This window comes from Meles meles, chromosome 1, assembly GCF_922984935.1.
Source record: "Meles meles chromosome 1, mMelMel3.1 paternal haplotype, whole genome shotgun sequence".
NCBI lineage: Eukaryota > Metazoa > Chordata > Mammalia > Carnivora > Mustelidae > Meles > Meles meles.
The window spans coordinates 204138291-204163763 of NC_060066.1; the positions used below are offsets into that span (position 1 = coordinate 204138291).

The 25473-nt window shown below is 54.9% G+C and overlaps 1 protein-coding gene across 1 annotated transcript in view; it reads right to left on the reverse strand.

Moving 5' to 3' along the window:
• Positions 1–22: 22 nt before the first annotated feature.
• The window catches only part of IGSF21 (immunoglobin superfamily member 21), a 235192-nt gene continuing 209741 nt past the window's right edge, over positions 23–25473 (reverse strand). Inside the window, exons 5-10 of the mRNA XM_045998080.1 lie at positions 13532–13647; positions 10095–10569; positions 2076–2161; positions 1474–1666; positions 1039–1077; positions 23–253 (exon numbers count right to left, since the gene is read on the reverse strand). Of these exons, the coding sequence (XP_045854036.1) occupies positions 180–253; positions 1039–1077; positions 1474–1666; positions 2076–2161; positions 10095–10569; positions 13532–13647 (983 nt within the window). The 3' untranslated portion in view covers positions 23–179. The remainder of the gene's footprint in view (positions 254–1038; positions 1078–1473; positions 1667–2075; positions 2162–10094; positions 10570–13531; positions 13648–25473) is intronic.

The window sequence follows — 25473 nt, forward strand, 5'->3', positions numbered from 1 at the left end:
AATTCAGAGCCACAGACAAAGGTGGGGAAAATTGTTCTGTTTTAATTAAACTGACTGAAGAAGCCAAGACACAGACAGAAAGAGACTAAGAACAGACTGGAAATAGTTTAGAAAAGAAATGAAAACCGATCGCAGAGATGTCAGTGCTGGGTGGAGTGGCAGGAGTGGGGGCCGAGCCTTCACGTCAGCTCCCGGACCACTGTCAGGGCGAGCACCAAGGTGAGCCGGACGCCAGGAGGGCCAGAAGCGGAACCTGGGTTGGGCGGCATGGAGGAGGGTCAGGGTCAGGATCAGGGTCAGGGCCACCGACCCGGATGGGCGTGGCAGGGTGTGGATTCCGGAATGGCAGAGTTTCAAAGGGCCCCCCCAGAGTCTGGATTCAGCAACAGGATATACTGGGCTCAAATCCCAGTTCTGCCACCTGTCGCACCAAAATGGGTGTGACCCTTTCTCTGTCCCAGGGCTGCTGGACTGAGCCTCCTGGCCATGGGATCATCCAGTGGGGACCAGGTGCAGGGACCTCCATTGTGAAATGTGCAGTGGGCTCAGTGTGAGGAGGGGAGGGCTGGTGGGCTGGGGAGCAGGGTCTGGGTGCCATGGCGTGGCAGCTCCAGGAGGACAGTATCAAAGTCTCCAGCCGAGGCACCTGACTGCCCTATGGAGTGGTCCTGAGCCCGGCGGGGGAGCAGGCGCAACCCTATGGTCAATTCTGGACGCATCCTCTTGGGGCCAGGGCCCTAAATTCTCTGAGCTAAGAGAGCTGGAGTTCATTGTGGATAATGGTGGTGGGGAGGAAGGGGGCACACTAGGTCCCTGGAAATCTCCACTGGCTGGTTTGGGGTTCTGAGTCCCCCCTTATTGCCTCAGCACCCACTCCTGACTGCCTTTGACCCAGACTGCTGAACTGGCAGAGAGTCGCCTGCCTGAGGCTCCAGGGAAAGGCAAGGGGATGCGAAGGGGCGGCTGGGGAACCAGGGCGTCTTGGAGCCTTGCAAATCACTCGCTTTCAGGTAAACAGCTCTGAGAGTGAGGACTTACCATTGGAGTCCTCTGTTCCTCTTGCAATATTTGGGTTTTCTGTTGGAAAGAACAGGAAGAGAAGCAGATGGGGGCGGCATTCAGAACTCGGTAAAAGAGCTTCCCGGTACCCAGCCCCCACCACGTGGCATGATGCGCGAGCTCTCGGTACAGCTGAAAGCCTCGGAGGGTGGTTAACGTCAGCCCCATTCTACAGATGCAGTAACTGAGGGAGGTTTCGTCGCTTGCCCACCGTTGCCCAGCTAGGAAGGGCTGGGTCTGGGATTTGCACCCAGAGCTCTCTGGTTTCCAGCACGGAACTCTAGTATTTCACATAGGGCATCCTCTCGGGCCCAATTTAGGGGATCCTGCCCCTTGATGCTCCCTCCTCCCTGGGACAGCTCCGGCCAGGGCGGCCCCTGGTCGTCCTTCCCATCCCCAGTCAGGGCGGCGTACCAAAAACAATGAGCCGTGTGTGTGTGTCGGTGGAGCCCAGGGGGTTCTGGGCCGTGCAGCGGTACATGGAGCCGTTGAGCTCGGCGGGAACCCGCTCCAACACCAGCTCCTTCCCATCAAACTCGGTGCTGCCATCCAGGAGGCGGCTTCCAACCCGTGTCCATGTGAACATGGGCTCCGGGAAGACTTCATTCTGTATGGGTCAGGACAGGGTGGGGGGAGTCGGGTCACAGGAGGATCCATTCTGTCCGTGCAGGAAGGGGTCAGAGGCCTGGTGTGGCCAGGACTGGAAACACAGGGCCATCCCATGGGTTGGCAGTGGCTGCCCCGGGACACCAGGAAGAGAAGGACTCTAGGACTCAACCGACGGTCAGGGTCCATGAGCTGTGTCTGCTGTGAGCTCTGGATGGGAGAGCAAAAATGCATGCACATCTTGCCATTCCTCATCAAGGCCAATTTTGCCCCATAGTCCAGGACACGGAGGCCTGCGGAAGTGCTGAAGGTCAAGGGAAGGCTCTTGGAGCATGCTGCCTGGGATGCTGTGTTCACTGGCACCCATACCCCCTCCCACCAGCCTCCCAGATGCTCAGGGAGAGGCCAACCTGAAATCCATGGACCAGAATCCTCACTGTGTCCCCAACCCGGGCTCTGCTGGGCGTCATCATGATTTTGGGTCCTTTGGGGGCAACTGTAAGGAGAAGAAGGCCAGGTCAGAGAGGTGTACGTAGGTATGGGGAAGGGGAGACTGAGCAAGGAAAGTCCCCTGCAGTCAGTCAGAGCCTGTCTGAGAGCTGGGCATTCAGTGGTGCCCAGACCACGACGTCTTGTGGGTTCACGCACAGTAAGGATGAAAGACAGACACAAGCCAGCGTGACCAGAGTCAAGGCAGAGAAGCCCAGTGGACAGTGGAGTCAGGGATGTCTCAAAAGCAGTCCACCCCAGAAACAACTCAGCTGCGAATGGGGGGGTGACTATTTCCACAGCCTTGACTGCTTGAGGCACCCCAAACTCCCACCTGCACTAAACCCTGGTGAGGCGGGACTCTGCTGTTCCTGTCCCCTGCCCAGCTGGGTTCACTATGCCCAGAGAGGGCAAGTGACTTGCCAAAGGTCACACAGTGAGGAGGAGCCAGGACAGAACTCAGCTCTCCTCCCCTCTGCTCCAGGGCTCCTTCTAGGTAATCTGCCCAGTGGGGTTTTCTGAAATCCCTAGGTTGGAGGTGGCAGGGGAGGTAGACAGGTGTGGAGGGACCATTTCCTTCCGTGGGCCTTTGTCTTCCCTGCCCCTTTTCCTCACATTCTTGTTTCGCTTCTTTCAAGACCCCTTATAGCTTGAGCTTGAGGGCATGACACCCGGGGTCCTTGCTATCCGGTACGCAAGAGAACAGCAGGGCTAAGAGAGCTGCTGGGGCAGCCGCTGGGGCCTCGGAGCCTGTCCCCTTGGGTTCAGATTGGGAAACCGAGGCACACAGGTTAAAAAAAGGGGCTTATCCAAGGTCACCCATGGAGCTAATTTCCCATGCTTCCTGGGGCTCTTTCTTCCAGATTCATGCCTTCAGTTGTTCAACAGGTCATTCCTGAGCCACTCCCGTGCCTGACTCTGGGTGCAGCTGGGAGCACCTGCAGGCCGGGGGCATATGCTTCTGTAGGGCAGACGGTCCCATGTGCAAACAAGCACGCAGGCAGAAGCCAGGAGAACGTGAGAGTTCTGCAGTCGCACTGAGGGTAAGTGGTGGCCAGAGTCCCTTCCCAGGAGCTGACATTTCAGTGGAGACACGAAACTCAGGAGGAGGGTTCCGGGGAAGGGAACAGCCAGGACCTAGGGCTGAGGCCGAAGTTCGGGGCTGTGGGGGCTGGGGCTTCCTGGGCTGGAGGAAGGGTGCAGGGTTTTGAGTAGAAGGCCACGCTCCACTCTGTGACTTCTTCACGAACATCTTCCAGGGGAGGGAGCAGGAGAAAAGCTTTGTCCCAGGCCCTGGGGCTGGCCTGGGATCGCCCCCACCTGGCCTTGCCTCCTCCCCAGCCTCTCCTTCCCACTGGGCTCTCCTAGCAGAAATCTAAGCAGCCAGCAGATGTGGGTGGTCTCCCAGGCACTGCCAAGTTCATTCTGCGAGAACGAAACTAAAGGACTATTAATTAAACCACGAGCCAGGCTTCTGAAGTGCCACACAGGGCTGAGGGAAGCATGGGTGGGAAGAGGGGGAGCGTAGGGAAGGCTTCAGCTACCATCTCCGCCCGCGGCGGGAGAAAGGAGCCCTGGCTCCTGGGATCCCTGGGCAGGTTCTCATCTAGGGCGTGTGGCCTTGGGCTAGTCACTGCACCTGCTTTCCGCAGGTGCACAATGGCAACAATAAGAGCAGCCCTTGCCCACCCCCCACAGCCGCCCACCCCGCCCCACTGTGCTGGTGGTCTGGGAGGCGGTGGGGTGCAGGGCTGACATTGGCCTTGGCGGGGAGCCTACTGCACACAGGCCCTGTGCAGCACCTCCTAGAACTTCCCAACCTCTGGATTGTCCCTGTAAGGAAACCAAGGCCTGGAGGGGCCTGGGACGGGGATCAAGAAGCCTCCTCCCTTTCTTTGTTGACCCTCAAGGGCTGCGAAGCGAGTTTGTGGGTGCAAGCCCTGCACGGGGGGCGGGGGGGGGTGGCCCTGAGTTATTTCGACCGCTCTTTGTGTCCCTCTGGGATGGCACTGTCCGGCCGCAGCCAGCAGAGGGCGCCCAAGGGCACTGCGCCTGAGGAAGCGGGAACCCCTTTCCTGTGCAGGTCAATTTGCTCACTGTCCTCACTGTCCTGTGTGCCACCTGATCCTACGAGGCCTGGACCTAGTGACGGAGGGGAGAGGGAGCCTAAGGTGCACGAGACCCCATTTCAGGCCTATCACCCACCCGGGGGCTTATGAGGCTGGGTACCACGAAACCCATTCTGCAGGCCCTAAACATGGCCATCAGGAGGGTCGTGGCTTGCCAGAGGTCTGGCCTTGTCATAATCAAGGGGGAGGCAGGAGCAGGGCTTGGTGGCACACGGGACTGCGGAGGGAGGCCCAGGGGCTGGGGGCCGCGGGGAGGGTGGGGAGAGAGGGAGGCTGTTTTCCCCTGGGGCAGCCAGACTCCCTCCCTGGCCTTCTGAGCTGCCTGCTCCCAAAGACTCCCGTGCAGAGCTGACCCCAAGGGATAGTGGGGGCAGGAGAGGGGTCTGGTCCGCCCTCCCTCTGAGCTCCATCCTGAGCTCCCGTTGCAACTACCAGTGATTGCAGCAGGTGGGCCTCCACGACACCCCCTAACCCCACTACCTATCGAATGCTGCTTCCACAAGCCAGGCCCGCTTCTGCCGCCCTCACCCCTCCCCCCCGAAAGCCACCAGAAGCTCCTGGAAGCTGTATCCTGCCCCCTCCCCCCACACCTGCTCCTAAAACACAGCCCTGAGAGGGTCCAAAAGGAATGTTCTCAGCCCCTGGACTTTTCCTGATCTCCAGAAAGAGCAGGGGTCCAGAGACCCAAGGTTGGGGCCTGGCCTTCTGCTCTCTGGTGGCCTGACTCGGATGTGTTCGTTCAAACTGTTGAGCCTCGGTCTCCTTACCCGGAGCGGGGAGAATAGGGTATTACACTATTTGAGGCATTTCTCTGAAAGTAATAATGGGGGACAGATAGGAGGCTATGATATGAAATGTAAAGTGGTATGCATCTGCCCAGAGGAGAGCAAAAGACCCTGATTATGTAAGCTGCCCTCCTTACCTCTCCAGAGCATTACAACAGCCTTGTGAAATCTCTTGGAAAAGTCCCTGTAGGCTTTTCCAGGAATTCTGGGTGTTCACTAAAACGTCCATCCATTCACCCACCCACCTACCCACTCATCCATCTGTCCACTTACCCATTCATCCACTGACCCATTCATCCTCCCACCCATCCATCCATCCATGCATCCATCCACCCATCCATGCATGCATGCATCCATTCATCCACCATTCATCCATCCATCCGTCAACCCACCCACCCACTTATCCATTCATCTATCCATCCACTCACCTACCCACTCACCTATCCATCCATCCACTTACCCACTCATACATCCATTCATCCATCCATCCATCCATCCATCCACTCCTCTATCCATCTATCCATCCACTCATCCATCCATTCATCCATCCACTCATCCATCCATCCATCCATCCACTTATCCATCCACCTATCTAGTCCTCCCATCCATCCACCCAGTCATCCATCCATCCATTCATCCACCCATCCACCCATCCACCCCATCCAACCATTGATCTACCTACCTACCCACTCACTCACTCAGCCATCCAGCCATCTAGCCCATTTACTCATCCATTCATCCATCTATCACTTATCCATCCATCCAACCATCACAAACCCACCCATAAACCTACCATTCCACTCACCCACCCATTCATTCATCTGCTCTCTACATGTAGTTCTTTATTGTACACCAAATCTGTGTCAATTACTATGCGGGGCAATGTAGGGGATACAATGGTGAATAATGACATAGCTGATATTGACTGAGTACTTACCCTGTCACTATGCTAAGCACTTTGTGTGTATTGGCCTTACTTAATCTTCACAACAACCCAGAAAAGTATGAATTAATTATTAAGCAGGTGCTTACTAAGTAACATGTTAGGGATTGTTTTGAGCCTTGCACCGTGCAAACAAGGCAGGTATAGACCCTGCCCACAAGGACTTTCAATTCCGGTGGGGGATCCAGCAAATAATGAAACACATAATACACCTGTAGGTTGAGATAAATGCGATAAGAGGAAATAATACCACGCAAGGAGTTGATGGGCCCAGGAGGAAGAGGCTGTTTGAGATTGGGTGTTCAAGGAAAGACCTTCTGAGCAGAGGGCTTGAGACTATCTGGGGCAAGAATGTGCTAGGCAGAAAGGAGAGCCAGTGCAGAGTCACAGAGGTGGGCTGAGCTGGGCGTATTCCCAGAAGAGTGAAGGGGACCCCGTGGCTGGATAGATGGAGCAGAGGGGAGTGACGGGTGAACACCACCAGAGATTTGGTTTTAAATACAGTGGCAGTCTTATGGGGCAATGCACTCTTAAGAACACAGTGTGATGAATCTGAATGTGAACACCTAAGTAACCACCATCCCAAACTCTAGAACGTTCTCACCCCTCCAGAAGTTTCCTTTATGCCTCCTTCCATCTCCCACAGGGGAACTGTTTTGATTTCTATCACCAGAGATTTTATGTCCCAGACATTTATTACAGAAGTGGAATCGTGCAGTGTGCACTCTTCTCTCTGGCTTGTTTCGCTCGGGATAATGGTTTTGAGCCCTGTCCCCATTATTGCCTATAACGGGGTTTCATTTGTATCGACCAGAAGTCGTTCATGATACCAATATACCACAAGTTGGTTCACCCATCTTCCTAATTATGGACGTTTGGTTTACTTCCGGTTTTTATGGTTGCCGTCGTGATGAATAAAGGGGCTGCAAATATCCACGTCCGAATCTTTGTGGATATACGTTTCCATTTCTCTTGGGGAAACACTTGGGAGTGGGACTACTGGGTCATAAAGTGGGGGTTGGTTTTTTTAATCTTGGTAAGCAACTACTAAGGGCCCGATGTCATGCTACTCTTTTATATTCCCAGCAGCAACGCATGACGGTTCTGCCTCTTCTGTCCCTGCGCTGGGCAGGGAGGTTCGAATTCGAGAAAGAACAGTGGGAACTTGCCGGCATTTTCTGTCCCTGGCTTTTCCAACACTAGCCATTCTAGTCGCTGTGACATAGCGTATCTCACTGAGGCCTTAGTCTTCATTTTCCTGGCGATTAATGATACTATACACCTTTTAATATGCTTATTGGTCCTCTGTATTTTTAAAAATTTTTTAATGTATTCCTTTCTTAATTGAGCTGTCTAGTCATAACTGATCTTAATAGCTCTTCATATATTCTGGATGCCAGTCCTTTGTCATTTATCTGTTTTGAGAGTATTTTCTCCTGGTCTGCTGTTTGCCTTTTCATGTTTCTAAAGGTGCCTTTTTATGAGCAGAAGCTCTGAATTTTGATTCAGGCTAATTTAGTCATTTTCAATTTTTCATTTGGTGCCTCTTGTGACCTTTTAAAGAAATCCCTGCCTACCTCAACATCACGAAGCTATATTTCCATGTTTTGCTTTTTAAAACCTTTATGTTGTTGGGTTTCACAGTCAGGCCTGGGATTCATCTCAAATTAATTCTCGTGTGCATGCGAGGTTGGGGACTGGGGTCATTTTGTCCTTAAGCTTCTCCGGTGGTTCAGGGCTGTCTGTTAAAAAGACTTCTCTTTCCCTATTCAACAGCCTGGGGGCTTTCGTCAAAAATCAATGGACTCTCTCTATGTGGGTCTATTTCTGGACTCTATTCTGTTCTATCAATCTATCTGTCCACTATTGGAGGGTCAAGGGTGGCTGTGTATCTGTGTCATGATCTGATTTATATTTTAAGTAGATCAATCAGGACAAAGAACAGAAAAGGACAAGAGTGGGAGCAGAAAGACCAGTCTGGGGGCTACGGTAAGCATGCAGACGGGGACTGATGGCGCTTGAGTTGGGTGGTTGGAGAGGAAACCGCGAGAAGTGGCAGATGTGGGACAGGTTCTCGGGTGGGACTGTCAGGGCTTGGTACTGGCTTAGACGTGGTGTAGGAGAAAAGAGCGCGAGAAGCGGGTGACTGCAAGGGTTCTGACTCCATTGATGGGAAGAAGGTAGTTGCCACCTACTGAGACAGGTTCTGGGACCACCATGCATGTCTTCTTGTGGGGAGTAGCATCTGAGCTGGGGAGGACGTCCCAGCAGAGGGAACAGGAGGGATCATGGAGAAGCATGCTCTGATCTTTGCCGGTCTGACCTTCAAAGTCCCAATCAGATGGTTGGATTCTGTGCCCCAAGGTCGTCTCCCTGCCCCTTCCACTGTCTTCCAGCCAAGGCCAGAATGCAGGGGTACCTCTGCTCCCTCGGGACTGCTCTGGTTCAGAGCTTTCTGCACAGGTTACGTATACTGGCTCTGAGCGTCCTCACCCCAGGCCCGACAGGTGGACAGTAGAGGGCAGCAGTGAAGAGGGTGAGCCTGGGATCTGACCCGGCTGGATGACAGAAGGGGAGGTACTCCAAGGCTGGCTCCCCTCACTTATGACATGGGAATGAGGACGCCATCTCTCACGGTCCCAGAGGCTCACTACACAGGTGCAAGGAGACCTTGTGCAGAAATCATCTTGTGTAGACCCGGCCCCTGTCATTTATGAGGTCCCAATTACTCGCTCCATTCAATAGGTCAGAAAACTGATGCTCAGGGACATGAGGCCTGAGGTCACCCCAACAGGCAGCAGCCCAGGGTGGATGGGAAGCCAGCCCGGGATTTCTAGTCATCCACTGTGAAACATCCCTGCTGTGTCCCCACTCCTCACTTCCCTGGGGGGTACACCCATGCCCGTGCATGCCCCTTGTCTGTCGGTGGGCCTTGGCCTTGCTCTGATGATGGGGGTGGTGCTCCCATCAAGAGAACCATCTGGGATCAAGGACCGAGCAGGTGAATGCTTTAATCGGGCGTGGGGTGCAGGTGGGAAGGGGGTGGGGCAAGCCCGCAGCAGCACCCCCTTCTCACCATCACCGAGGCAGGAGATGTGAACGGCAAGCTCACCCCTCTGGCTGCTCTGGAGTCCTCGTCTGGGCTTTCTCGCTCTCTGTAGGGGTGGGGCAGGGCACTGTCCCGGGAAGCCGACGCTTGGGCAAGAGGACCCGGGGACGGCTTTCCTGGGAACAGCTGCCCAAGAAAGAGTTGCGGCTGCCTCGCTTCCCAGCCCGGGGCAGATTCTATCTGGAGGGCAGGGAGGTTGGAATTCGAGAAAGAACAGTGGGAAGCACAGAGGGTCCAGAGAGAGCAGTGGGGGTGGGCTCCGGGCTGACAAGGTCTCAGCGTCTAGCACCGGGGCTGGCTGTAGGGGCTGCTCATGAAGTCTCCATGGAATGACAAGAGAACAGGGCTCAGGACTGTGGCCCACGACAGTGGGTGCGTGAGGAGGCACAGTGAGACGCTCCGAGCAAGACTCTGGGGCCACAAGGTCCACCTTCCAATCCTCGTCTGCTTACCTTGAGCAATCACAGGTTCAGCAAACTTCTCTGACTCTCCATATTCTTGATCCTAACTGGCCAAATTCCCCCCACCTCTTGCGTTTCCGCAAACTTCCCCGATTTCCCTGGAACCCCTCCCCACGTTCCCCAATCCAGCTCAGGAACCTTCTGAAGAACCTCAGCTCTGGAGGCCTCCGGGGGGGCTCAGTTGGTTAAGCATCTGCCTTCAGATCCGGTCATGATCCCAGGATCCTGGGATCCTGGGATCCTGGGATCCTGGGATCGAGCCCAGCATGGGGCTCCCTGCTCAGCAGGGAGTCTGTGTCTCCCTCTCTCTCTCTCTGTGATCTCTCACTCATGCTCTCTCTCAAATAAATAAATAAATAAATAAATCTTCAGAACCCCAGCTCTGATCTCTGTGCCTGCTGCCCGTTTGCTCCACCTCCCCCCAACATCCGACGAGCAAAGGACCCCGCGCCCAGGCTCCCCGCCACCCAGCTCCGCAGGGGGGCCGGCAGCACGGCACCCACCAAGTCTTACCCAGCGTGACCTCTGCCTGCATGGGCATCGACAGCGCTGGGTGCTTGACCTCACAGCTGAAGAGGGCCTCGTTGTCGATCTGCGGGTTGAGCGCCCAGGTGAGCAGGGCGCGCACCTCCACGGTGCCGTCACTGCCAGGGGCCTGGCTGTGGCGCAGGAAGTAGATGGGCTCGTTGCTGTGGACCCAGCGCGGGAACTCGCGGCTCACCACCGTCTCTGGGACGTTCTCCGTGGTGGGCTGGAAGAGGATGCTGGGGTCCGGGGTCAGGCTGCGGGCGGGGCGCTCTGTGTAGGGACGCCCGCCCCGGTTCTCGGCGTCCAGCAGGGACAGTGACCTCTGCATCTTGGTGTCATCCAGGTCGCGGTGCAGGAGGCTGCGGAAGGGCCTGCTGTCCTGGGGGGGGCCAGAGCTTGCAGGCGGCGGCTCCGACAGGGGCACAGCCTCGATGGGTTCCCCATCGCGTTTGAAATAAACCTGAAATTGCAAGGAGGGTGTGGGAGAGACTGGGTGGAAGTGACCTCGACCTCCCCATGGCTTCTCAGAGGAACCAGCCACAGAATGCCAGTTCTTTCGGGACCACCGCCTCCTCCTCCTTCCATTCCCTCCGGCACCCCTAGCACCAGTCAGCACAGGTCCACAGGGACATATAGCTCCTGGCGACAGAGGTTGAGGGCATCTCGTTTACCAGCAGGTGAGTCTCTCTGAGCCCCCATTTCCTTGCTTGTAAAGGGGAATAAGAGCACAGACTCCTTGGTCGGGGCTGTTGGATGCTTAAGTGACATGATGTCCCAAAACAGGGGCCCACAACAGCCCCCTGGGCTCGGGGCAGCCTGCCCCTGCCCACCCGGGGACAGCCTGCGGAAGAGGGAGAAGGTGGGCGGTCACCGGAGAGTAAGGGAACCTTCGGAAGAAGAATGAAGAGGAAAGGATCTCAGCGTGGGCGCCTTTTGGAGGTTTGGACCAGAAAGAAGGAAACAGGTGCATGTGTGGGAGGGAGCAGGGTGTGGGGATGAGACGAAAGCCTGAGTCTGCTCGCTTTCTCTGCTAATGGGGAATTCAAGTTCAGAGAGGCGGCATTTAATTTAATTTGCTGTCTTTTTATTTTGGTACAGGCGCCCAGAGGCCTGTGGGGACTGGGTGTATTTCTTTAATAAATCAGATAAATAAGTCAATGGGAGACAGGGAGAGAGGAGAGCAGGAAGCAGCTTTCTGGGGATGCTGGTGCAGGTGAGGGGAGAGAGGAGGATGCTGAGAAGGAGAGGAGGGGTGTTGGGGGGAGGGAGAAGAGAGGGGGACTGCGGTAGAGTCAGGAAGAAGAAGTGGGGGGTTAGGGGTGAGGAGGGAAGGAGAAGTGGGGGTCTGTGGCTGAGGGGAGAGGGAGGGGGTCGTGGGCGAGGCAGGAGGGAGAGGTGGGGGATGAAATGTGGGACAGGAAGGACCTCTCAGAGTTTATAGCTCCAGCAAAGAGTCTCATATGCGGATAACAACCTGCTTCGGATTTTTCCTTCCTTCTTCCTTTTTTTTGAAAAGTGCTTCAAAAGCAGATTTGTGATTTATGCCAAAGAATTCTTTTAAGTCCTGACATCCCAGGCAAATGGGAGGTGCCTGGAATGTGGGGGATTAAGGATCCTATGTGTGTGTGTGGAGAGAGAGAGAAAGATGTCTTTAACATCTATATCTGTATTCAACCACATAGATGTGTGAAATTGAGTATTTTATTGCCGTATCTTAAATGGCAGGAGCAGGCAGGGGCTGGGGGAGGGGAGTCTTCCCACAGCCCTGAGGCTGTAAGGAACCTTTCTTTGTATCCTCTGGAAAAGAAGTTGTTCTTTGGAGAAAAAGACCAGCTTGTCTGATTATAGGGTGGCCAGACCTCTTTTGGTTTCCAAAGGGGGAAACTTGGGGGCCATATCCTGCTCTCACCGATCAGTGGGTTTGAAATTGCCTTTTTTATGTTTCTTTGGGACTACAAGGAAACATAAAAAACATATGGGTGCCACCAAAGGCTTGTCTCCCCACCCCTGCCTACTGCTGCACCTGTGCCTTGGTGCACCTGCCTCTTTCCCTGTCTTGGGTCTCTCTGCACCTCTTTCCTGCCCTGCCCTAAAAAGTTGGGTCTATCTGCACCCAGGTCCTGGAGTCAAGTTGGCCTGGGCCCCCAGGTCACCCCACTACATCATGCCTGTGAGACAGATCAGGGTCTAGAATCCTTGTCTTCCCGCCTTGAACTCTAACCCTACCCATCCTCCACTCCAGGCCTGGCCCCTCATTGATCCTAGTGATGTACGAAACTCACAGGGGCAAGAGTGTTATACAATTCTCTTGGAGGAGGCCTTGAAAGCAGGCAGCCCATGGGTTCCCAGTATGGGTTTAGGGAACCCTAGGTGTTCCACACAGGTGCTTCAGGGGTCAATAAGGGCAACTTGCCCTTCCTTCACTTTAAAATGTTTTATACATGAGGCTTCATGTATTTCATCGAGACCAAATAGGTCCTGTTGCTTCTAAAAAAGCTCAAAATCTGGTGGTGCCTATGGGGCTCGGTCCAGTTCAGGTCAAGAGCTCAGGGTCTTGAGATCAAGTCCCATATTGGGCTCTGCACTCAGCAGGGAGTCTGCTTGGGAGTCTCTCTCCCCTTCTCCCTTTGCCCTGCTCACCAACACCCCCCGCAACTCACGCTCTCAGTCTCTCTCTCAAATAAATAAATAAATATTTTTTAAAGCTGAAAATTTTAATGTTGTCCCCTCCCTAAACCTCCTTTGCAGAACCTGAGGGGCATTCAGTGCGTGTGGCAGGGCCGGGGCTAGACCCCAGTTCTCCAGCTTAGTGCCCCCCACCCCTCGAAGTGGCCGTGACCATGACTCGTGAGCTGGGCTGAGAGATCTCGAAGCAGTTAGGTTGAGTCTAATATGGAGTTGGACCAAACAGGGATTCTCTCTCGTCTTCCTTCTGTCCTTTCTTCCCTCCTTCTGTCCTTTCCCCTGCCTCTCTTCCTCCACAGTGGACTTGGAGCTGGAGGCCATGAACTTGAGTTCCATGTCTGTCAAGAACACTGTGGGTGACTTGGGACATGTCCTTTCCCCTCTCTGGGTCTCACTTGTCTCCAACCTGCTCAGTAACTGGGGCAGGAGTGAGCTCGATGCCTAGTTCTTCTAAAGATGCATGTGTAGTTCTGGAACTCGAGGGTCCAGAAAAAATGGGGCTGTCTGTGCCGGGATCTTGGGAGCAAGGCAGACACATGGACACCTGGGGGAAGGGGGTCAGATGAGTGGGTGGGGCCAGACCTGGGCGGATGGCATGGAGTTACCTTATGGAGACCACACCTTCTCCCTTTATTCTGCAAAGTGGGCGCTGTGATGACATGGCTAGCTGGATAAGTCACTGAGAAGGGTGGTCCAGCAGGGGCTGGGGAGGGACTGGGCACTCCACGGGTACTCACTGTGGGCGCTGGTTTCCCTCCGGACACGATGCAGACCAGCGTGAAGTTCTGGGCTTGGTAGCGGCTGAAGGGGGCTGGCATGTCCGCGGCCACCACTTCGATGGAGGTGGGAGGAGCTACCCAAGAGGGAAGCACAACGAGACAGAGGTTTAATGGAAGATTTGGGAAGAGTTCGCAGACGATCTACGATGGGCCAGGTCCCGGGGTGAGGGCTGGGAGCAGGAACGGGAGGAAGTTGCTCAACTCCAGGCGGTGCCGCTGGCATCAACTCTAGTGGGAACGATGTCCGGGCTGGGCACACAGGCAAGGGCTCTGCTTCCTGGGGAGGACAGCCTGCTCGCGAAGGTTAAACGTGGACCATGCAGTTAAGTGTGCAAAGTGCACCAGCTACCGGGAGGCAGAACAGGTATAGAGGGGTTCTGCCCGAGCCTGAGGGAGTGACATCGTGCTGTGATCTGAGGAAGCAAGAGCAGCTGGAGGACAAGTGTGGCAGGTGGAGGGAACCGCACATGCAGAGGTCTGCAGCGTGTCGGCCCAGGGCAGGGGGTGGTGGGAGGCAGCCCTGGGCAGCGGCTGGGGGTGCCGTGCAAGGAGCTGGGGACTGGAGAATGTGGTGTCCAGGGGGCCTGGGAGATGTGCAGGGTAGGGGACAGAGCCGCTGATGGTCGGTTAGTCCTTGCAGTGCTGTGCTGGGGCTGGATCCTACCAGCTCATGAGACCTCAATGTGCCATTTTCAGGACTGTTGTCAAGCAGTTGTTGGACTGCTGGTACCCTGAAATCGGCCACAGCAGGTGTCTTTACACCACAGAAATTGGCCGCCACTACAAATAAGGCTTTTTGTGTGCTTCCTTCTCCTGCCCCAGCTCCCAGAAAGGGGGTTTCCCAGCACACCACTGGCTATGAGTTTTCTCCTTTGTGCTGAGAGCAGAGGGGAGCCATGGAAAGGCTTTAGGCAAGAGCAGTGACATGATCTGAATTGCAGTTTGGAGACTGAAAACACAGACGGTGATTCAGGCTAGACAGGCTGGCCATTTAGAGCAAGCTGAGGGCCGCAGAGAGTACATGACTTGGAGAGACATTTAAGGCCAAGCTGCTGCTTTCCTTTCCTTTTGGAGGTTGGCTTATTTTGGCTGGTCCCGTCCCCCACCGGCTGTGCTCTGCCTGCCGGCCACCACTGGCTGGTATGACAAAGCCAGCGCTCCAGGACACCGTGCAATGTTGGAAAGGACACAGATGGAGCCATCAGGAGCTCCTGGGTCTGAATCCCAGATGTCACCACACCTCCATGTCCTTGGGCAAGTTACCCAAACTGCAAGCCTCAGTTCCCCAATTCGCAAAATAGGAGTCAGACTGGGCAGACGTCCGTGAAGGACGCATGAGTTACTAGATGTATAAAGGGCTCAGCACAGGGTCGGGATCTGCTCTTCTTAGGATTCGCACAATGGTTTCCCCAGCCCCTTATGTTCAGCCAGGGTAGGGGCTAGAATCTGAGAACTTTGGTTGGGCAAGCCTATCCACGTTGGCTTATCCATCCTTGGGTCAAGAGCAGCGTCGGGGAGGGGGGAAGCAGAGAGAAGGAATTGCCGTAGGTCTTTCCTTCCTGCAGGGGGTTTTCACTCTAGTTAAGTTTAATTAAGTTTGATAAACATTTCCGGATACCTACTCGGTGCTGGGCATGGTGCCAGGCGCCTGCTGTGGGCGCGCAGCGATGAAACACAGTGACGAGAAGCCCACAGGCTGGGGCTGGGGGAGGGGGCTGGTGACAGCCGCCCGGCAACTCTTTCAACAATTTTAAGGTCTAGTGAAACGAAGCCAGGTAGGAGCCATCCATTCATTCAGGCAGCCGCCTCGTGCTGCTCTCTTGGCAAGGGAAGCGGGATGAACGAACGGGAAACAATGGGAGAACAATAGATGCAGAATTGTAATTAAGTGTAAGATTGTAGGAAACAGATGGTAAGTGGGGTAGGAATTCGGAGAGGGGAAACGCACACCGGAACACATCCATTAGCCAGAAGTCCCAGATTCTGCAATCTAACTTCTCAAACTCCAGCAAAACACCTGGGTCCCCACAGCAAGAACCGACGACTGGCCAACACGATGAGCCAGGAGCTGTTCTCAGCCCTTAGCGTGGGTGAATTCATTCCACCCTCCCCATCGGCCTAAGAGGCGGGTTTATTTATTCCCATTTTATAGATGGCAAACTTAAGAGGTGAAGGAAATTGCCCAGGGGTTCACAGAACCAGGATCTGAACCCAAGGGCCTCAGCTCTGACATGAGTCTGTGCCACCTGGGTCTTTGGAAAGAAGAAAGGAGTTTGTATCTACCTTTAGCCCTAAGTATGCCCATCTGGGCCACCAGAACGCTCATTTAGTGGCACAGCTCAGCCTTCATGGTCACTTTGTGATGCAGATCCCTTGGGAGCTCTCCCGTGGGTGGCTCTACTGAAATCAGCTACCCCCGTGACAAAGGGACCGTGCCAGTTAGAACTGTGGCATGAACCTCTGCCAGCGCTCAGGGTGTTTGTGCACGTGTTAAGTGTACCCTGCAAGACTCCTAAAGGCTCAGAAATGGCATGGCCACTTCAGGGTCACTCATTCTTTCTCACTTTCACCCACACCCTTAGACCCTTCCTTATAGGACCGCTTTGAGGAGGAGACGGCAGGATGCTTCCAGGATGCCTGGCAGTGCAGTGTAGCAGAGTTCATTATGATCTGTATCGCCATTACCCGGGAGGTGGCACAGGGCAGGGGTTAAAAGCATGGGCTGTAAATCAGACTACCCAGAGTTCAAGGAGCAGCTGTACCACGTACGTGCTGTGTGATCTTGGGCGAGTGGTTTAACCTCTCTGAACTTCAATGTCCTTATCTGTGAAATGGAATTACAGGGTACCTGTGATGATTGGATGGAAGGTGTTCTGAAAGGGCACCCAATATATGTCAGGGGTGCCCATTAGCAGGGTAATTTACTAACATGCTTTCCTGAGTCTCCTTGCTACTGGCCCAGAGGATAAAAGGTCTCTACCATTGGGGTGTTCACAGTTCAGTGAGAAGACCAGAAGATGCCTTGGCTGCACACCTTCCAACATAGCAGTCAGCTCACCCCATGGGGCTGTTGAGCCCTTGAAATTTGGGTTTTTTGAGTTCTTCTGTGTAAGCATAAAATACGCACTAAATTTGGAAGCCCATTGTCAAAAGAATGTTAAATGCATCACTAATATTTTATATTGAAATATAAATTTCAATATACATTTGATATGCTGAAACTATGTTTGGGCTCTACTGGACTTAATAAATATGTTATTAAATTTAATTCACCCTTAAATGCTTTTCTCTGTGTGGTGACTAGAAAACCATATGTGGTTTGCAGGATGTTCCTACTGGATCACACTGGTCTAGACCTTCCATTCTACAGGTCAGTAGACTGAGGTCAGAGAGAGGGAGAGGTTTGCCTACAGTCACACTGTAAGTCAGTGGCAGAGCCTAGACTGGCACTTGGGAGTTCTGAATTCTGGCCAAGGTTCTTTGCAGAGCATAGGTACCCCCCTGCCCCCCAATATGCACGTGTGCACACACACAGACGCGCACGCACTTATCACTATTCTGGAGATCTGCACCCATGTCACGCAGGCCGCCCACACGGACAGACCCTGATTGGGGATGTGTTCCTGTCCCTCGTTATTTTTCTGAGCAGGTCTTAGCAAAATGTACAGCTAATCAAGCTCATAAGACAATAACAGATCTCCGTTGTATGGACAATGACACAGCAGGGCTGCTAAGATCCACGTGGACAGCCCCGGCTTCCCACACTCGCCCCACCAACATAGTCCTTAGTCGCTGTGTCCCAGGAAAATGTCACTCTGCATCTCGCCTCCTGTCTCCTGGTGGAGGGCTCCAAGCGCAGGAAGCCAGGAAGCTGTCTACACCTGGCTCTATATGGATGCTTCCTTCCACCCATCGCATCATCCTCTCCTCCTTCCTCCTCCCCTTCCTGTCTCCAGCCCTCCTAGCCTCTGGCTGCCTCCTCTTCCCCGCCCCCCTCTCCACCTCCACCCCATCGCCACATCTGCTCCCCTCCCCATGTGTGCCCCTTCCCATTTTCACGTCCGTCCTCACTCTGTCTCCCCAACCCCATCTCCATGCTCATCCCTTTGCCCATCCTTCTTACAATCTCTGACCAAGGTCAAAGCAAACACCCCGACCTGTTCCCCATGCCCGATACAGATACGTGGCCCTGGGAACAGGGTCCACTCCAAGGCAAGTGGCCAGCTGCTGGCACAGGCGTAAATTCCATGCAACTTCCTAGATGAGAACAATCCCGAGGTCCAAGCTGGGCTTCAGAAACAGCAGGATAAAGCAGGCCACTGGGCTGTGAGCCATGGGGCACAGAATGGCAAAGAATCCACACAGACCCCTGCCTTGCGGGTGTCCCCCTCCCCCAATCTTCTGCAACATGTCCGGTGCCCCCACCACGAGTGTCCTGTTGCTGTGAACCCTGGGAATGTCTCTTCAGACGCTGGTGCAATGCTCTCCTGGGTGGTGAGGAGGGGGGCACCCACCTGCACCATTTCCCTGAAAGGACCATCCTCAGGGGATGAGCCACGGAGCAGGCATCATTGGATCGGGGAGAGGGTGGGTCCATGGGGCTGAGAATCTAGCCTTGAGCAGAGCTTCAGAACTGATAAGCCACTTCCAGACACACGGCCAGCCCTGGACCTGCAGAAGCCCCCCAGCTCTACACATCCATGATCAAACAGAGACCACCACCAGAAAATGCCCCTGAATCCCCGGACCCCACGTCAAGGCAACCAACTTCCCAGTTTTGTTTGACTTGGTCTTAAGCACAGAGGACTGCAGCGAGACGTTCCCTGGACAAATTTTGTCTAGCGTCAGGAAAGGTAAGGCGGCTTCCCAGCTGCCTCAGCCACAGCCACGGCCACGGCCACGGCCACCCTCTGCTGCCCCGTTCCTTGGGCCGCCAGGGGAGGGAGGACCTGTGGTTATTTTATTCTTGACAGTTCACACCGACACAGCGAGGTAATGGTCTGGTGATCGGTTTTATGAAATTAACTCTGAAATATTGCCTGTATTTTATCTTGAAAGCAGGACTTTGTTTCGGTCATCGTAACTCACTTTGAAGGTAATGTGATGGTTCTCGGCTCTGTAAATCACCCTGTGGCCTTTGAAATTTGGGAACACGAACCCGTTCTTAACACAAACCCCAGCAGGCCCCTACACAAACTGCAGCTACTGGAGGGAAGTTCTCTCCCCCCTGCCGTGAGGTCCTCCCCGACCTCTGCCCGAGGTCCGGCTCAGACAGAGTAACACCAAGGGTCCAGCGCAGGCTCTGGACCTACAGCCCATGGAATCATGGGTAGATCCGCTAACCCACCAGGCGCCAGTCTTCCCACCTGTCAAGTGGGTCCAATAAAACATATCCTGCTAGCTTTTCCACTTCCAGGATAGAGAGAAGCAAAAGAGAAAATGGACATAAACCTTCCATAAGGACATCAACGTTCTGTACAAATGGAAAGGATTATGTATGTGACCCTTTGATGGCCTACACCCCTCCCAGGGCTGAGGGAGCTTCTTTCTCTTCCAGGAGGTGCCAGTGTCTAGAGGAGGGGATCACCTCTCCTATTCCCTGGGTCCCACAGTGTGACGGTTCTGAACACACTCCAGCTCTGACTATCATTTATCATGGGGCGGTAACCAATTAGATTTGGGGAGGGGTGGGGGAGGAAAAAGACAAGTTCAAAATTACATTATTTGCAAAAATCCATTCTTTGCTCTCAGCATGCCTGCTCTATTGACTGCCTTCCATTCAATCAGCAACCAGTCATTATACCACATCTTGAAAGAAAAAAAAAGAGCCACCTACAACATAGATATGTCTGTGCCTGAGTCCCTCTACGTTCCCCGTTTTAAATTCTTCCCTTTTTTGGAGGGGGTCCCTCGTTTCAGTTTCTTTCCATCCTCTCTACCACATCTATAAGATGCTGCTCAAAGGAACACCTCCTCCAGGCAGCCCTCTAGGAAGCTACCCTGCTCCAGCCACACTGAGCTGCCCAAGGTTCCTCCTGCACCTCGCTCGCCTCCCCTGTGCCCCGCACAAACCAGTCCTTCTGTGGATTAACTCTGCCTCTTCCTTTCAGGCTGCCCTCAGGTGCTGCCTCCTCCAGGCAGTCTTCTAGGACTTGGCCAGACTGGGTTAGGGCTTATGCTCTGGATGGCCGGAGCATTCTGCTCTTGTCATTCACACTGGTGCTTGTCATTCTGTGCTGGGTCACATCTCTTTCTCCACGAGACTGTGCTCCCTGAAGTCTGGAGCTTTGTTTTTCTTCCACCTAACCTCAGCTAGTGCAGGCCTGACACACAGGAGTTCAAGTTTAATTCCTGTTTCCTTCTTTCCTTCTTTTGTCTCAGCATGGGGAAGCACACAGCCTGTTTGTGGAAAGGAATCCCATGAGACCTTGTAATTCTATGGACCCTGCCTTGCCTTGACCACGGCCACCTTCTCTTTCACCATGCTCCAAGCACACTGAGAATCTGGTCCATGAACATCCTAAGCTCCTTCAAACCCCAGGGCCTTTGCACAGGTCGCTGCTTTCCGCTCAGCTTTTTGCATGCTTGGGTCTTGCTCATCTATCAACTCTCAGCTCAAGTATCACCTTCTGATCTAAGCCGGGCCCCCATTTATTCTCTGTCACAGCTCTTTGCTATTTCTTCACAAAGCCTGCCATAATGTTCAATTATTTCATATACTGGTTTGCATTGGGTCTTTTTTTCTGACACCCCCACTAGAATGTGAGCACCAGGAAGACAGGGGAGCCTCCTATCCATGGTCACATCCCAAGCACCAGACACGCGAGGATTTGCTCAGTAAATATGTACCATGTGAATGAGTGAATGAGTCGGGGATGGGACCCAAGCACGGTGCCCTCCAATCCCTGCCCCATTTGGAAGGGACTGAACTCTCTGGCCCCCCCAAGACCCTCCCTCCTAGCAGAAGCCCCAGGAGGAAGCAGACCGCACCCGCGGGAGCGGACTCCAGCAAGAAAAAGAGAGGGGAAAAGCACAACACTTTGGTTTATGGGAAAATTAAATATTGAACTGAGTAGTAACAGCAGCCAAGGTGGAAAAAAACCTGACAAAAAGCCCCCAAATGGAGCCACCATCAGTGACAAGAGAGATAAACGCAGCGTCTGTGTTTATATGGGCTGCAACGGGCCCTGCTATGCGGCAGCTGCTGAGCCCACCCACCGCCCCCTCCAACTTGACAGTGGGTGGGAGTCCATGGGCTGATGCGGTGGTGACGGACCTGGGTCTAGGTCATTGCCCGTGTAGGCAGGTACTGCTTGGGATTCTCCCTGCCCGGGGTTGGCTGGGGCGGGGGGTGGGGGGGAGAACTTCTGAGTGGACAGGGTCACGGGGTAACTTCCGGCGGCTGCAGGCATCATCCATCCACCCGCCTTCCCCTGGGCGGGAGCTGGCAGCGCCCAGTTCACCTGCCTCGCCCCTCCCCTGCCAGCTGTTGTGTTTTCGCAGCGGTGGAAGATAAAATTAACAACCCCAACTGGAGGCTCTGGCTGACTGCTCTGGGGGAGCGGGGGCGGGGGGGGCGTGCCGGAAGGGGGGGCAGCATGTGAAGCGGAGAATCGGCGAGGCTGGGCAGAGCGGGATCCGACACCGGTCACTGCTGATGGAGAAATAAAATCCTGCATGCGCGCGCTCGCACGCACGCACACTCGCACACTCAAAGGGGTGGTGGGGAGGCCAGGCCACAGGTTTTAGTGTCGGATCTGGATGTGTATTCTGGTGCAAAATGATAGACTATACCTTTCCCCTGGTGGCTCTCAGAGTGGACCGGGAGCATCGGCCTTACAAAGAGCTTGTGCAAATTCCCGAGCCCGCTTCCAGACCTGCTGCATCAGAACTGGGGGCGGCAGCGGCGTGGGGGGGGGGGGGGGGGAAGGTGGTGTCTCCGTGAAGGGGGGTGGTCCAGCCATCTGAAGCCTTCGGGGAGATTCTAATGCAAGCTCAACGTGAGAACCACTCTTTTCGACTTTTGTGAGCCTCTGTTCACCCCGAAGTTAGGAGTAATAAGACCCACTCGGTGGTGGCGGTCTGTGCACCAAGGACTTGGTTCACAGTAGGTGCTCAGTGAACGCTGGAAATTATTACTGGCAGGGAGAGCAAGACTCAGGGGAATTAGTGAGCCTCAATTTGGCTGCTCCTGGCCCAGCAGACAGGCCAAGGGTAGAACTCTCTGGAGATTCCCGCTCTCTGCGCAGAGTCAAAGGACCTCAAATCCCCAAATCCGCGCCCCCCCCCAACAAGCAGTTCAACTTTGAGCTCATGCCTTGATTGGCTGCTTCTCAGCGGCTCCAGCTTTCTGATTGGCCTCCTAGGCCGTCAGTCCCCTGTGGGCTCTCCTCCCTGTGCCTGGGGTTTCCTGGCCGGAGGCAGCCTGCTGGGTCGCCTCTCCGCAGCCGCGGTGGGAGGCGGGCTCAGCCCCTCCACGCCTCCGTTGTCGTTTCTGTGGCGATAGAGCAAATGTGTTCAGGCCCATGATAGGTGCCATTTCTGCGGAGATGAAATCTATGGGGTGTGACATGAATCCGTTTTAAATAGCAGCAAGGCTGGCTATTTGGAGGATGTTTTCAATGTATCCCAGAGGTATATATTACACACATGGGCGATTTCACCAGGTGCCATATTTGTAGCTTTATGAAAGACGCCTGCGGAAGCCTGCGGAAGCCTGGGGAGGCCCTAGTAAGCAGGGGAGCACACTCAAGATCTGGCCAGGGGCAGCAGCACCCAGCTCAAGTCCTTCCTGCTCAAGTTCAAGTTCAGCCCATTCTCTATGTCCTCCCCCCCACCCCACCCCGGCTCCACGCTCGCCAGAGAGCACTAAGCTGGAGCTTGGAGACCTCCCCTTTCCCCCTAGCAAGACCTCTGTCCTTTCCAGCAGAACTGAACCCCAAACACCCGGGCCTTTGTGTTCTGGGGCTCGGAACAGAGCTCATCCTTGACCTTGGGCAGCTGGCCCTGAAGTCACCTGTCCACAGTCAGAGTCACCCTTAGGCAGCTGCTAGCTTCCTGGTCTCATCCATAGAGCAAGGATGATGTCGGTGTCACTGGTCCACGTAGGGCGCTTGTGGGGACTGAAGAACATGGCAGGTGTCCCCCACAGCCAAGCTCCCAGCAGAACCCCAACTTTCGACCCCCGCCAAACCCCAGCTCAGAGCCCTCTCTTCCAGCAGGAGATTTCCCCGGGGGACCCTGCGGCTGAGTCTCCCTACTCTCTCAGCATCTCAGGACTGATTTCCTGAGTCAGAGGGCAGGGAAATCATTCTGACCACTTGCTTCTCATAAAGCAAATTCTGGGGCGGGGGTGGGGGGTGGGTGGAGAAGAGGCAGGAAGGGAGAGGAGGAGCTGTGGAGAAGGGGCATTTGGTGGGATGGGAATTGTGCATGTTTTCTCCCCAACATTGTACGATGAAAATTTTCAAACCTAAGAAGTTCAGATAACTGTCCAAGGACCACTCCTGCCCCCACCGCCCAGGTTCTAGGGTGAACATTTAACTGCACTTGTTCTGTCGCCCAAATATGAGACTGTGGGAGAGGCAGAGCCAAGTTTCATTGCCAACAGGACGGACCCTTGGCCGGGGCAGAGGGGCTCGATCTGGGGGAGGTGGTCTCAGAGATCCGGCATAAGCGGCCTCTCCCGCTGGCCTTGCTGGGGCCCCATCTCTGAGCCCTCTAACCTCGTCCCTCCCCAGGTTCCGCCCTGCCTCAGTCCTCTCCTCTGTAAAATGGGGATTGCAAACAACAGTCCTTAGTCACAGGTGCTAACACCTAGTCACAGGACCAGTGAGTCACAGGGCCATTGTGAGGACGGCCTGAGCTCCTATTTGTGAAGTGCCTAGCAGGACGCCTCGTGCAGGCGATCCCATATTCCCACTGGCCATCCCGTCTGCGAACAGCAACTTCCACCCCTGGCCTGGAACAGCAGCTGGCCTCTGCCTACACTGCTCACTCTGACCACTGGCCTGGGAGTTCCTTGCACTAGGGACGCGAGTTCGTTCTGCTGGCCGGGGCCTGAGCGTGGGGAGCACAGGGAAGTTCCCAGCCAGTGTGTTCTGAGTTGATGTTTGCAGGGGTGACTGGAGGGGAGGAGGATTTGCTCCGTGAGCATCCCCTTCTGCACCCGAAGTGGAGGGCCCCCTAGGTCCCCAGGCACACAATGGGTGGGGTGGGGGTGGGGAGGGCCCTTGACCATCATCTACGCTCATGGTGGTCACTCTGGGGCAGGGTCCATGATAAATGCTTTTCTGCATTAGAGCCTCACATAACCCAGGAAGTAGGGATTATTATCCCCATTATACAGAGGCAGAAACTGAGGTGTTCAAAGGCAATGTTCCACAGCTCTTTGGCAGGCAAGGACCAAGGCTAGCTCTTGAACCGTGTCTGGCTTAAGCCCCCTGTCCAGGTTCACACCCTACACCGCCTGGCCCTCCATCTCACCGGCTCTGGGCTTTCTCTCAAAGCATCGGTCTCCTCTGCCATGCAGTGACAGGGCGGGACCACGTCACTGCTCACAACCTCAGCGGCTCTGAGGGGGGCAGGTCTGGAGGGAAGCGACAGCAGGAGGGGTCAAGGTGACCAGCTGTGAGGCAGTGGGACTGCTCAGCAGAGAAGGGCCAGTCCCTCCCTCATGGGGATCCTCAGGAGTTGGGGGTTCCCTTCCGACGGATCTGGAGGCCACATGGGAATCAGCGGGGAGGGTAGGGCAGGACCCAGCATGCCGGGTGAGTACCTTCTCTACCCTAAATTCCCCTCCCAAATCCCAGGCCCGTCGCAGCTCCCATGACATCCCTGGACACATGTCCCCAGATTCAGGGCCTGCTCTGGCCTCACCTTTCCTCTCTGCCTGTGGCCAAGCCTGGTAGACAGAGGGCAGGTGGGGCCTGTGGCAGCCTGGCACGAGAGAGGAGCACCTTCCCTCTGGCTTCTACCAGGACTAGCTTGACGTGGGCTCAGGAGCCAGGCTGCGGTATCCTGGCTCTACCACCTCTTAGCTGGGTGACCTTGGCAAGTCCCTGAGTCCCACCATACCTGTTTCCTCATCTGTAGTGTAGGGATCGTCCTATCTCCGGGAGAGGATTCGAAAGTAAGGTTTTAGACCCTGGCCTGGCACCTGGCAAGCTCTGAATAAATGTCATTGTCCCCAATGCGGCTGTGATTACTATCAGAGTCACCGCCCACTCCTCACCCGTGCCTGGGGTCCTGCCACACAGGAGTGCTCCCCACTCTGCCAGATTTTCCTGCTCCTACACCGTTGCCTATAGGGTTCCTTCTGCCTGAAATGCCCCTGTGGGTCTCCCCCCATCCTACGAGGCCCAGCCGTATACCTCCTCCTCCGTGAAGTCTTCCTGATTGCCTCCTCCTGAAGGAGACCCTCCCCTGGGAACTCCCCCGTCCCTCGGCTTGCATTCTCGTCCTCCCCCCCTCTCATTTTCCTCCTGCTGGATTCTGGAAACTGGAGCTCTTCTCTGGCTCCCTCATCCTTCAGGGACTCCTGCGGGGCAAACACTGGGTCTCATAACCTTCCATTGTCCCCAGAGCCTAGAGGTCAGGCTCGGGATGCAGAGACAGGGGCTGGGGATCTTCATGTGCCCCTCACTAACCACAGGATCGCAGGGAAGTTGTTTCTCTCGCTGAGCTTCGGGCTCCTTGTCTGTAAAATGGGAATAACTACAGCCACTGTCTCAGCAGCACACGTGAGCATCAAACAGGAGCGTGCGCACGAGGAGCCTCGGACAATGCCTGGCACGGTGCTGCTCGCTGCTGCCATGAAGATTATTGTGATTACTAGGATTACTGGTTTGTAAGATGATCTCTCCCAGGGACTGAGTGAGGTAAACCCACCCTCCTCCAGA